The sequence below is a fragment of the Sinocyclocheilus grahami genome, unplaced genomic scaffold (genome assembly GCF_001515645.1).
Source record: "Sinocyclocheilus grahami isolate Dianchi unplaced genomic scaffold, SAMN03320097.WGS_v1.1 scaffold366.1, whole genome shotgun sequence".
In the NCBI taxonomy this organism is placed as follows: domain Eukaryota; kingdom Metazoa; phylum Chordata; class Actinopteri; order Cypriniformes; family Cyprinidae; genus Sinocyclocheilus; species Sinocyclocheilus grahami.
Window position 1 is genome coordinate 513,973 of NW_015505545.1, and position 13,811 is coordinate 527,783.

The 13,811-nt window shown below is 36.7% G+C and overlaps 1 protein-coding gene across 4 annotated transcripts in view; it reads right to left on the reverse strand.

Moving 5' to 3' along the window:
- Nucleotides 1-404: 404 nt before the first annotated feature.
- Nucleotides 405-13,811, reverse strand: part of abcb4 (ATP-binding cassette, sub-family B (MDR/TAP), member 4) — a 23,425-nt gene continuing 10,018 nt past the window's right edge. For all 4 annotated transcript variants that reach the window (XM_016230232.1, XM_016230233.1, XM_016230229.1 and 1 more), the window contains exons 16-28: nt 9,879-10,040; nt 9,661-9,804; nt 9,433-9,537; nt 7,822-7,899; nt 7,627-7,710; nt 7,082-7,285; nt 6,887-6,987; nt 6,641-6,781; nt 4,265-4,421; nt 3,755-3,952; nt 2,297-2,503; nt 1,487-1,633; nt 405-1,201 (exon numbers count right to left, since the gene is read on the reverse strand). In XM_016230232.1, the coding sequence (XP_016085718.1) occupies nt 1,004-1,201; nt 1,487-1,633; nt 2,297-2,503; nt 3,755-3,952; nt 4,265-4,421; nt 6,641-6,781; nt 6,887-6,987; nt 7,082-7,285; nt 7,627-7,710; nt 7,822-7,899; nt 9,433-9,537; nt 9,661-9,804; nt 9,879-10,040 (1,926 nt within the window). In that variant the 3' untranslated portion in view covers nt 405-1,003. The remainder of the gene's footprint in view (nt 1,202-1,486; nt 1,634-2,296; nt 2,504-3,754; nt 3,953-4,264; nt 4,422-6,640; nt 6,782-6,886; nt 6,988-7,081; nt 7,286-7,626; nt 7,711-7,821; nt 7,900-9,432; nt 9,538-9,660; nt 9,805-9,878; nt 10,041-13,811) is intronic.

Genomic DNA, 13,811 nt, shown 5'->3' on the forward strand with positions numbered 1-13,811 from the left:
TGTTGTTGATCTTATTGTGAATGAATGAATCAATGTTTTTTTCTTTGAAAATTATTTTCCAGATCTAAGGGTGAAATGGCAGACCTCTCTCATGATTTATGCTGGACTTTTGTTCGGTTTGTCCACGCTTTCTTGCAATCAACTGCAAGCTCACATTCAGATCTGCTTCCAATCAACTACTGATGAATAGAATAGTGCCGGTCCTACATTTCAGAGGAAATGCACCATGCATTTCATTGCATCTTTAAAATGTAATGTAAGTGCAAAAAATAATTACACGTTTTGAATTTTAAAGTCTACTGTCTACTTTTATGACTGCAGTGTACTGTAGAATATGAATTTAAAAAATGAGGCTAATGAAAAATGAAATCTTTATTCTAAACTTTTTTTTTTACAGTATGTGATAAGAAAACAATGCCACAAGACAAAATAAACCAGCCTTATGTTAGTCTGATAAATATCAAGGCACCACACACAGAACACTCATCATAATACAAACTCTTTGGTCTTCTTGTCACCTGAAGAATAATAACTGTCTTCACTAACGAGAAAGCAAGGCAACATGTTTGCTATTAGGCACAGATGGACAAATTATTTATGTATATATAAATTACTGTACATTATTAAGACAATCACATTTGAAATGTTCTGCCCTCTGCATGTACAAGTGTGACCAGGAAATCAGAATATGGTAGTGCTTGGTAGAAGGGTTAACAGAAATACCTTTTTTTTGTTGTTTAATACAATTAAATCAGCAACAAGAAAGCGCTGATTTGGATTAATGTTACATCTTAAAACTTTAAAGGCACTGACAGTTACACAATGCTTAGTCAGACCTCTGCTCCGCTAACATTACGCTTGGACACAAATGTCCACATCCTTATTATTTTCCCGGCTTCCTGTTGTAATGGCACCTAAAATGAAATACAGGCTCGCAAGCACAGGAGTGCATTTCTATGTAATGTTTTCTAGAATCTGCATGTGCAGCTGCTGCTCTTGACCATCAGTGACTCATCTGAGAGGTGACGAGGGTGTAGTACGCCCCCTGCTTGCTGAGGAGCTGCTGATGTGTGCCCTGCTCTATCACCACCCCGTTTTGGACCACAGCTATACGGTCTGCATTCTGGATGGTGGACAGCCGGTGGGCTATGATGATACAAGTGCGGCCTTCGCGTGCCTTATCCAGAGCATCCTGCACTATCTACTCACAGGACAGAGAGAAGAGAGACGAGGGAAGTTGAGTAAAAGAAATACAGTATCTTCACTATTTTCTAGCAGGCGCTACTCTCAATTGTCTTGTAAATCCAGAAGCAGCTTGAATACTATCTGTATGAACAGGTAACCAAAGTCAATTCTTTTTCGCAAACTCATAGCTTTGATTTCTGGTTGAAACCATTGTGATAGATAATGATATGAGTTTGGCGATAATATATAACTGAGCTGTGTATGACAAGTGTATTCTGCTGTGTGTGAACTGTGATCTTACCTTCTCACTCTCAGTGTCCAGAGCAGATGTGGCTTCATCTAGCAGCAAGAGTTTGGGGTTGCGGAGGATGGCCCTCGCTATAGCAATACGCTGCTTCTGCCCTCCTGACAGCTGTGTACCTTTATCACCTGCTTGTGTCTGGTATTGCTGCAACCACACCACAATATTATTTAGTAAAATTGTAGACAGTCAATCAATATATATATATATTATTTTTTTGTTTGTTTTTTTGTTACAAGATTAGAACATTTATTGCTTTTTGTTTCTAATGTACACTACTGTTTTGGGTTGGTACTATTTTTAGGTTTTAAATATAAGTCTCTTGTGGTCACCAAGGTTGCATTTATTTGATAAAAAAGGTAAAAACTTTAATAATTTGAAATGTTATTAGAATTTACAATAACAATTTCATATTTTAAAATATTGCATATATTTTAATATATGAATTTTCAGCAGTCATTTCTCCAGTCTTTAGTGTCACATGATCCTTCAGAAACCAATATGTTGTTTTCCTGTTCAAGAACATTTTTTTTGTTGTTGTTGAAAACAGTTGTGTTGCTTATTGTATTTTTCCAGGATTCTTTGATTAATAAAACGTTCAAAAGAACATTTACTGTATTTGAAATAGAAATGTTTTGTTACATAAAAATATCTTTACTGTCACTTATGATCAAATTTAGTGTGTCCTTGCTGAATAAATGTTTTTTTTTTTTTTAAAAAGGGTATCTTAGAAAAGTATTGAAAAAGATTCTTAGTTTTGACCCCTGACTTTTGAATGGGGTGTACATGAGGACGATGGTTGCACTGTACCTGTGGCAGCCCCTCTATAAAGGAATGTATGTTAGCAGCCTTAGCAGCCTCTTCGATCTCCTGCTGGCTGACTTTTCTGCTGTTGTCTCCGTATGCGATGTTCTCTGCCAGGCTGCAGTCAAACAGCACAGGCTCCTGGGAAACGATGCCAATTTGCAAGCGCAGCCAGTGGATGTTCAGTTGCATTGCGTCATTGTCATCCAGCATCTGTTAATAAAGGGTAACTTTTACCAAAACTATGTTTTATTACTGGTATAATGCATCTCAATGCTTCTTTATTATACAATGCATATTTCTGTAACAGGTACAGTATCTTGCTTTTGGACCTAATGGCTAAATATTATTTTGCTATAATAAAGTTTTTTTGTAGTCGTTTTTTTTAAAAAGTTTTTATATATATTAAAAAAAAGCTACCTGTGACTAACTGTGAATGTGGTTTGATCAATTAGAAAAAAAAATCTTGTTTAGACTGTTAGATTGTTTAGCACTGTCCACATGCGATCAGATCACATGAAACGGAGGTTAATAGCGTGTGAACAGGTTTGTGTTATGGTCTGAGTCATAAAGGTTAAGGACCTGAAGTATGCAGGTGAAAGAGAAGCATCCTTTGATGTGCATATCCGGATTTCCTTGTTTTTTGGCCTGCCTTAAGATACCTTATTATTGACCTTTGAGAAAGGTAATAAGATTGTGACTTCCATGGCTGTTGTGTACTGAACGACAGTGTAAGTATGTGCGTGAATGACATCTTGCTGAGTTGGACGAGTGATTAGCGACTGAGACTATTTAGTCAATTAGATACCCGTGGGAAAAACATTAACATGTCAATAAAAGTTATTATATAATATATGCTAAAAAAGCTAAAAGATGTGGGCCCTATTTTAACAATCTAAGCGCATGGTCTAAAGCGCATGGCGCAGGTGCACTCAGGGCGTGTCCGAATCCACTTTTGCTAGTTTAACGACGGGAAAACGGTCTGCGCGCCCGGGCGCATGGTATAAACGGGTTGTCCCTATTCTCTTAATGAGTAATGGGTGTGTTTTTGGGAGTAACGTGCAATAACCCAATCAGAGTCTCATTTCCCATCCCCTTTAAAAGCCAGTTGCGCTCACGCTATGGCGGGTTCGCTATTTACATGGCGGAATGTAATTCTTTAAATAACAAAGAAAAAATATTGCGCCAGACTTTAGACCAGGTTTGAGTTGGTCTATGGCGCAGTCTATTTTCAGTTCCTCAAAATAACAACGCGCCAACAATGCGCCTGAATACACCTCTTTTTTTAGACCAGCATACCCATGGGTGCAAATGCATTTGCTATTTAAACAACGTGGCGCAGGACGGGAAAATGAGAACTGCGTTGGGCTGAAACTATCAAAAACACTTGTGCCGCGCCTTGCGCCGTGTGTATGATAGGGCCCGTGGTCTCTGAGTCACTTGTCTGTATGCGTGTTCTCCTACCACTTTGCCCTGCTGAGGGTCATAAAATCTCTCCAGTAATTGGATGGTGGTGCTCTTGCCACAGCCACTGCTGCCCACCAGAGCGAGAGTTTGCCCCTTCTTCACCCGGAGCCTGAGACCCTGCAGCACTGGTACATCCGGCCGGGACGGGTAGTTAAAACGCACATCTTCAAAACTCACATTCCCTTCAAATTTATCCTACAAAGATCACAGGAAACAGACGCATCAGAGCACATTTAGGTACACTAGTGTCATCATGGCAATATATTTGTCTCTTGATGAACACATTGAATGGCACAGGATATTTATGGTGGGCAGAGTCCAGATCTGCCTGAGTCTTATCAGATTAGGATAGAACAGCAGAAGTGGTAAATGATTAATTTCATGACATGCTTCTAAGAACTCTGAGATCTTGCCTAGAATTAAGACTCACTACAATTAGAAAGCTTTTTATCGCGTATTGGGCATACTGTGTATTCTGGTGTTCAAGTGCATGTGTGAAAGGAATACCGGCTTGTCTCCATCCTCTGAGGCATTGTCAATGGCTGGGACTCTGTCGATGAGCATCAGGACATGAGAAGCAGCCACCTTGGCCTTGGCGTAGTTTGGAGTGAATGAGTTTGCCTCTCCAACAGCCATTGCTCCATACACCACAGCTGAGATCACACTGAGAGACACAAACAGATATATCACCCAGTTATTAACATTAACTAAAACTAAAACCATAAAAAAACAGTCGTTACTTGACACATAAGAACATTAACTGAAAAAAAAAGAAAAATTATTTATATATATATATATATATATATACACATACATACATACATACATACACACACACACACACACACACACACACACACACACACACACACACACACACACACATACATACATACATAAACTAAAACAAATTAATAAAAATTCATTTTAAAAAAACAGTAATAAAAATAGAATTTACTGTATAACGCGGAATGTCACAGAATTTGTAAAATTTTGGTTGAAAAAATCAAAGTAGATCAGTACACAAATCAAATGGCGATATGCACTAGTGTCTGGGAATATTAAATTGTAAAAAGACTTGCATGTTCTGTGTGTCTCTGTGTGAATGAATGGCGCAGACTCGCAGTTATGTTTACTATACACATACTGAAGTGTGCGTGACACTTGTGGTGTTTTCAGCCTCTGCCAACTCACTATATGAGAACATGAACATCATCTCAATCATTTTACTATTTCATTTGAGAAGAACTATCATCATAATAATATACACGCAGAAACTTAAAGGTCTTCACAGCTACACATTAAAATAAAAGTTCAGTTTAACTTGAAGAAATTGTGACAGAAATATATTCCTATTGTACAGTAAAATATACATCTTGATGTAATACTACTACTACTATGAATAATAATAATACAATTATTATTAAAACTTTTTATTATTATTAACACAATTTTTCTTCCATGTTTTCTTTCCAGTAAACCTCCGTTGTGCAGCGCTTTATTTACCAAAAATGAAGGGTTTGTTTAATTTTAATTGGATTAAAAGATCATTTAAATTAATGTTATTATGCCTTCATTAGATTACCAGAGAAATGTAAATACACAACACAGAATGTCTGGAGAAAAATCATAGGGCCCTATTACTGTAAAAAAAATAAAATAAAAAATAATAATAATAGTAATAATGATAATAAATTAAGTTGTTTTATGAACTCAATTAATTGACATGCTTTTTGATTGGGTATTAAAATGTAATTAAACCATTAAAATGTAAAAACAGAATGGAATTTGAGAAAAAATACGTATATAACACATAATAATAATACATAATAAACAACATATCATAGGGCCATACAATTTTAATTTTTGTTAAATGTTTAATAAATTGTTGTTAAATTGTATATGTTTAATGATTTCATTTCATGCTTTTTTGTGTCAATAACATGCTTTTTGATTACTCAAATTAAATTTAACAGTTAAAATGGAGTCTAGAAATATTAATATGGGGAAAAAACAGCAAAAATGGAATTTGGAAAAAAATAAAACAGACTTCATAGGGCCCTACTATTGTATCTAATCAATCTACTGACTATACAAGGCACTGTTTTGTGTTGGTTGTTATTAGGATTAGAATTATTTTTGCTATTGCTATTTTATTTTACTTGTTTTTCTCTGAAACTGCAAAGTTCTATTCATGGCAATAAAGCTTACTAAACTGAAATTGAATATATATTATAATACGATAGAATTATATTATATATAATATATATATAATAGTATTGACTGAATGACAAAACTAATGTTTTCCCAATCGTTAATTCAGTGATTATCAGTCAGATTATATTGCATACACAATATCTATGGTGTAGCCCACTTCATAATTTTTATTAGACTCTGGGACTATGGGTAAACACTGCTATTTAATTAGTTATTAAGAGAACAGAGTTTTAATTATCGCGGTTTAAAAAAGCCCACTTGTTAGATAACATGTATCCTCTTGAATCTTCTCTCTGTAAATGTAATGAATCACCAGCCTTTTTTCGGTGTCGTCTAAGAGAATATCTGCATTCACTGCTCATCTGGATAGTTTATTCTGACTCACTTTTTCTTCTGTAATTATTAACTGATACTGTAGAAACCAGCAGACTTTGTACCTCCCAATCCACTCCCACTTAACCCCTGCACTGTAGTGTGTTTTAGTTTTGTTTGTGTCTCTACTACTTGACCTCACTCACTACCGTTTCATTTTTACACATTTGAACTACCTGTGACACATTGTAGATGACACTGGATCATGTCAATACTACTGTGGAGGCTTTTTATCACATATTCCTTTGTCTGCTGTGAGAGAGTCTTATAACAGACATGTATTGAGTCACTTACAGAAAGACACCCTCGAAGGTCATCAACTTTTGTTCAATGAGCCAAGAGCCGAACTTGAAACAGCCAGCATAGGCAAAATAGATCATCGCTTGAGAGAAGGAGAAAGTCAGGCCGAAAACATGTGCTTTTTTCTTAGCGTTTCTAAGGAAATCAGACAAACATCAATTATCGTATCATCAATTATCAAGCTCATTTTGAATCCTAATAGATATATAATAGAATTATTATTAGTCGATTTAAACATACTTGTAGGGCACAACTAAGTTTTCTTCATACAGAGTCTCAAACTTGCTCTCCCTGGTCAATGAAACCACAGTACGGATATTCTCAATGGCTTCAGTTGCAATCTGAATGGGAAAAAAAAAACATTGTGGACAAGGTAGTAATTTAAGACAAGTGATTTAATTTGTGCTGCATTAAAGCATAAGTATAAATGTTCACCTTCCCAGCTTGCTCAAGCTCTTTCTTGTCTTTTAGAGCATGTCCTGCCAGTAACTTCATCTGGATGGCTCCAGCCACAGCCATGACTGGCACAATGGAGAGAATGAGGAGGGTCAACTGCCAGCCGTACACAAATGAGATGATAATGGCGGTGCCCAAGTTGGCCACATTCTGTGCCAGTGTTGCCAATCTTACACCAGTTGCCTGTTGGAAATAAAGTCAGTGTGCCATTTGTGATGAGCTACTGTGTTAAAATGGTAAACAAAACATGCCATTTTCAACACACAACTTCATTTCTTAAATTTAAACAGTATTTAATCTGTACTACATTTGTAATACAAATATATAGTTTTTGACGTTAATAAAGCAGACTAAGCTGAAATCAAATTGATCTTAAAAACTACAGTACATACGAAAATGGGAGTCATAGTGCCATTAGTGATGAGCTACTTTTGTTACTGTACATGGGTATCAATTTAGGAGCTTGGGACAACGTGTGGGACTATGTGTTACTCTCTGTGGTGGAATAGGAAAGAAAGACTTACACCCTGCACTTGAGCTGTATCTGCAGCCAGTCTGGTGGTCAGCGCACCCACACTGTTCTTAGTGTTATCATACCAGCTCAGGTCCTAAAATACACACAGACAGGTGTCAAACTACTCTCCATCAGTAGACATCCATAAAAAGCTTCTTTGGGGGTAAATCTTGAGATGATTGGTTTATGGCAGTTATCGTCTCACCTGTCTCATCATAGCATTAAAGGCTTTAAACCTCAGTCGCATTGTCAGAATCTCACCAGCTTTTCCAAAACAGAAACCCTAAAAGAAATTCAAAACTGTGAAAAATACACCAAAAATTAGGCTTTTTTGACAAAGACATAACATTGTTTCTTAAAAGGGTCTTTAAAAATTGTCATGTGTTTTGACTAATGTGTTTAATATGTTCTGACATTTATAATAGTATTTTTATTTGCTGAAGCACAATTTTTTTCTCTCCACAAAATCCATAAAAGGGCTTTAATAACTGATGGGGGGATCAAAGTTTGGGGTTGGTAAACATTTTTTAAATGTTTTTGAAAGTCTCTTGCTCACCAAGGCTGCATTTATTTGATCAAAAATACAGTAAAATAGTAATATGGTGAAATATTATTACAATAACTTTTTTCTATTTTAATATATTTTTAAATGTTTTTTTTATTCTAGTAGTGGCAAAGCTGGTTTGGTACTCAAGGTGCATTGCTTATTATCAATGTTGAAAACAGCTGTTTAGTATTTTTGTGGAAACGGATACTTTTCCCGTATTCTTTGGTGAACAGAAAGAAAAGAAAGAACAACATTTAAATTGAAATATAAATCTTTTGTAATCTATTTATTTCAAAGTACATGTAATTTTATAATACATTTTGGAATTTGTTTTATCCTGTTTTTAGTACATTTAAATACATTTTCTTTTTTCTATTCATTTGAGTTCTATTGTAAGAGTTAAATGTAATCTTTTAGCATTTGTGAATTTTAGCAGGTTTAGTTTGACCAGGCAAATAATTGACAGATCTGTCTGCTACTCATTGGTGCTTACAAAGTGGTATTTCAAGTCATCAGCTTTCAGATAAGAAAGATCATATGAACTTTTTATCACCACTCGATGTACAGGATGCACCTCACAAGTATGCTTATCAGAACAAAACTTTCCTTTGAAACACCTCACATGAACACCTTTAATCTATAAAACGTCTAGGTTACTTGTGTAACCCTCGTTCCCTGAAGGAGGGAACGGAGACGTTACGTCAGTGACTGACGAATTGGGATCTCGCCCGAGATTGAAGCGCCCAGGGGAGGTCGTAGCGAGACCGCAGAATGAAAGCTGCAGCCCGCTGAGGTTTCAGCAGCCTGGATGGCAACCCCCGCTGATACGCCGTCACACCAACGCCAGCTGTTTCTCGAACACTCGCGGAGATTCGTCCTGTAGAAGGCTCGGCTCCGAAGCGAAAAGCTGATGTGCGTTTGCACGCGCTCTCCTTTTATACCCGCGCTGCGGGGCGGGGTGCGCGTGGCGAAGCACGCACGCCAACTGTCATTGGCTTGTTTAGTTAACACTCGAAGGTGATTGGGCTCTCGGGCGAGATCCCAATTCGTCAGTCACTGACGTAACGTTGAACGTGACTGACTGAATGGGAACCATACTTCACCTCTGACTACACTTTTGAACTGAATGTGTATCAAGATGGTACCCAAGTAGTTTATTATCATATCAGTGATATCACTATCATAGTCAAGTTCTACAATTTTTATTTAGCATTCAAGGCAGTTTATACTTTCTGTGTTTAAACATTGATGCTGTAACAAAAAACAAACCTGAAAGAACAAAGTGAAAAAGGACACAACCCCAATGCCAGCAAACAGCAGAGAGTAGAGCTCAGTCCTCTTTCGTACAAGATCCTGATCTATCTCAGCAAACACCTAGAGAAGAAGAAGAAATGAGGAGGAGACAGGAAAATAAATGTATGAGGAAAAATGTCTCAGTAATGCTGACTGTCAATAATGGTAATCATTATTAATATTTAATTTTCACGTGCAACATACAGCAATGATTTTAGAGAAAATGACAGCAAATGCAGGCTGCATGCCTCCGTTTATGGTGGCACATAAAACTCCAACCACCATATATGGCCATTCCGGTTTATTCAGTTTCAGGACTGTCAGGAAGGAGACGTTTGGAGCTTTTTCCTACAAACAAAAGAGAGAACAAATATGTAAAATATGTAAAATAATTTCAATCAAAATACCTTCTACAATCTTACCTCCTCTGTCTGTTTCTCTTCATCCTGCTGATCTTTTTCTGAGCCACTTCTTGATTTCTGTCTGAAGAGTGTGCGATCATTCAGAGAGCTGACTGAGGGACTCTTTTCATCCATAGTCATCTCCTCTTTGCCCTCCTCTGTGTCCTCTGTGCTCTTAAACATCTGGGATTTAAACAAGGAAACTCATTATAGACCACAGAATTAAATTTTCATCAGATATTATGCACAATTCATCAGAGCATGCGAAATAAATATTTGACTTAATAATCTTTCAGCAAAATATAACAACTTGCTTGCCTCTGAAACTTTTCTTTTCTGCTGCTAACCAAAGCAGGCAGGACCAATACCACTAGACTTAAAAGGTTAGTTCACCCAAAAATGAAAATTCTGTCATTAATTACTCACCCTCATGTCGTTTCAAACCCGTAAGACATTCGTTCATCTTCGGAACACAAATTTAGATATTTTTGATGGAATTTGAGAGCTGTCTCACTCTTTGCCCTCCTCTGTGTCCTCTGTGCTCTTAAACATCTGGGATTTAAACAAGGAAACTCATTATAGACCACAGAATTAAATTTCCGTGTGTTATTATGCACAATTCATCAGAGCATGCGAAATAAATATTTGACTTAATAATCTTTCAGCAAAATATAACAACTTGCTTGCCTCTGAAACTTTTCTTTTCTGCTGCTAACCAAAGCAGGCAGGACCAATACCACTAGACTTAAAAGGTTAGTTCACCCAAAAATGAAAATTCTGTCATTAATTACTCACCCTCATGTCGTTTCAAACCCGTAAGACATTCGTTCATCTTCGGAACACAAATTTAGATATTTTTGATGGAATTTGAGAGCTGTCTCACCCTGCATAGACAGCAACGCAACTGAAATGTTCCCAAGTCCAGAAATGTAGCAAGGAGATCGGTAAAATAATCCATGTGACATCAGGGGTTCATCCGCAATTATCCGAAGCTACAAGAATACCTTTCGAAACGAAGGTCTTACGGGTTTGAAACGACATGAGGGTGAGTAATTAATGACAGAATTTTCATTTTTGGGTGAACTATCCCTTTAAATGATAACATGTTTCAGCTTCAAACCATCCAGTCAAATCCAGATGGATAAACTGCATTACATCTTTATGAAATGGGTTACATTGTGGAAGTTTAAAGGGCTGATCACAATGACAGTAATTCAACCATTTGAGATTGTCAAGTCTCTGTAGTTTTGGTTGCTAATTCACAGCCATATTTGACAAAGATTGTGTGAGCTTTACTATCTGCTCAATATCTTTGATAGCTACTGTAAGAAATTATAGTCTGCCTCGACCAAACTTCCACTCCAAGTAAACTATTCTCCTTTCTCTACAAAGAGCTTAATTATCATAGAGATAATTCTTTCCGATCTCAATAATATGTAAATAGTATCTCCTGAACGTTACTTCGTCAATCGTCACCTATAGCGTGGGAGCGGCAGTAGGCCATCAAGAACCATCTGCTGACCAAAAAGGTAATTGACTATAATTGCACCTTAACATTTGGTTGTTTCCACCTGAAAGACTACCAAAAGATGTGGGAACGGAACCCAGCGCAGGAATTTCCAAAAAGCAGGAAAAAAGTTAAGAAAAGCGGTTTCTTTCTTTTTGCTGGTTCTGTCAGGGAATCCCCTCGTTTAAAAAAATCTAGAAAAGAAATTGTAAGGATAGAAGAGAATCTATTCAGTATTAGCAGGAGGAGTTCTTAAGCCTATTCGGTACAATTCTGTTTAAAATTCTAACGGAACTGAATTAACCCGACGTAGTGTGGTGGCAGAGCTGTATTGGAATCGTTGTTTCTAAAGTAACTGAAACTTGTTGTTGGTCTCTTATAATTCTGTTAAGATTCTAAAGTAATTTAATCAACCCGACGCAGTGTGGTGGCAGAGTTGTATAAAATCTATTGTGTCTGAAGTTGTAAGTTTCTAATGTAATTGAAACCGACTGTGAAGATGTTATAATTCTGACTGAATTCTAAAGTAACTGAATTGATCCGACGTAGTGTGATCACAGAATTATTTCATGATAGTTGTGTTATAGTATAGTGAGTCGGACGTACTGCGACTCTTAAGTTTAAAGCAGTAACCCGAAGCAGTGTGGTTTTTGCCCGACGTACTGTGGCACTGTTTTAATCTGATAAATATTAGTTTGAGCCCGAGGAACTGTGGCTAGAAAAAGGCTGTTTGAGAAAATATTAAAAAATATATGAAAAAAAAAAACAACATACTGTGGTTTTGACCGATGTACTGTGAAAAACATTGTTATATTTTTTTAAACAGTTGCAGAAGTTGAAGCTGTAAGTGCTTGTTTTGCCTGAAGTGTAACACATAACGTACTATGGCTAAGTAAACTGGTTTAAAAATATAACATAAAACCAGAAGTAGTGTGGTTGTGTCCAGACGTATTGTGACAGTGTTACATTTTTACCGGTTTAGTGTAGTGAAGTGTAAGGCCCGACAGAGTGTGGCCGTGTCCGGAGAAGTGAAAAATTTGGTTTAGAAGCCCGACGTAGTGTGGCTGCTTTACTCATTTGAGTCCAAAGCACAGGAGCTGTGAATAATTAGACTAACAGGTATCTTAATGTAACTAGATAATGTTCAGTCAGTGAAGGAAAAGAAGCCTATCGAATTGCTGAACACAATTCAATAAGATTGTGAAAATGGCAGAGTTGATAGTTAAATATGTCGCTAAGCACGGCTCAGTGGGAATGTTTGATGGGATAGAGAAGGCAGATGACCCCTACGAGTGCGCTATATCTCAATTCAAAAATTGTCCCAAAATGCCTAAAAACAAAGAGCGAAAAGTTGCTAATGCACTTCAAGCTCTTTTCGCCTCATACAAGGTAACTAAGAAAAGATTAGAAGAAATTAAAACTGAAAACAAGTTGCTAAACTGTCAAGCTAAATTCTATGTCATGTCATTGAGAAATTGCGAGGCTGAAGAGATTTTGAAGGAACAGATAGTGAAATTGAGAAAAGAAATGTCAAAGTCTGAAACAGAGATGGAAACATTTAGATGTTTGTATGAAACTCATTAACCAGTGCTCTCTCACAGGAAGTTTGTGACAAAAGAGCAGACAAATTTGCAAGGAGAGAAGCTGTACTTAGACTTGCTGGTACTAATTTGGTTAACTTGAGAAAGATAACTGAGGTGACAATGGAAATTGGAGAACATCCTCTAGCATTTGCATCCAGGTTGTGGGAAATATTTAGCCATTACAGTGGTTTGCCCAATGCAACTAAACAAAATCTCATGTTTAAGTCTGCATTAATTGCACAGAGTAGTTCACACATGCGAGAAGCCATTGCTTTTGTATGATTTTTTGTATGATTTTGTATGACCCCTGAATCAACCTGGTCTATAGGAAATTATCATTTTCCATATGTAAACACCACCCAACAGGCAATGTCAGTAAAATCAGATGAACAATTGGGCTTTGTGGAAGCAATTCCTGAATTTGATTTTGAGTTACCAAAACTGGATGATATGCTGATGTCATTAATGCAAAGGAAAGATAACCACATTGTTAAAGCTCAACAGGGTCTTGATGAGAAGGATAAGGCTTTAACTAAACAAATGCATGATGGAGATTTAGTCATTGCATACTCTGGTTTGATTTGGGATGTAACTTTTAAAACTGCCGTTTGTGTTTGTATCTTTCTAATTATGTGCCAATGCATGATGTTATGTTATATGTGTTCTATGGTGAAACGTCAAATTGCAGATAGTTCAATGATCAATATTGGGCACTCCTGTTAGTTGTGATGGTTCTTGATTACCTCTTCCAAACCCTAGAAACATTTTCCAAATTTAAACAATCCTGTTTTTTTTAACAATCAAAAAACCCTGTGATAATTTTGCTAAAATCAAACGGAGCTGTAACCAGTGTGCATGAGGTGT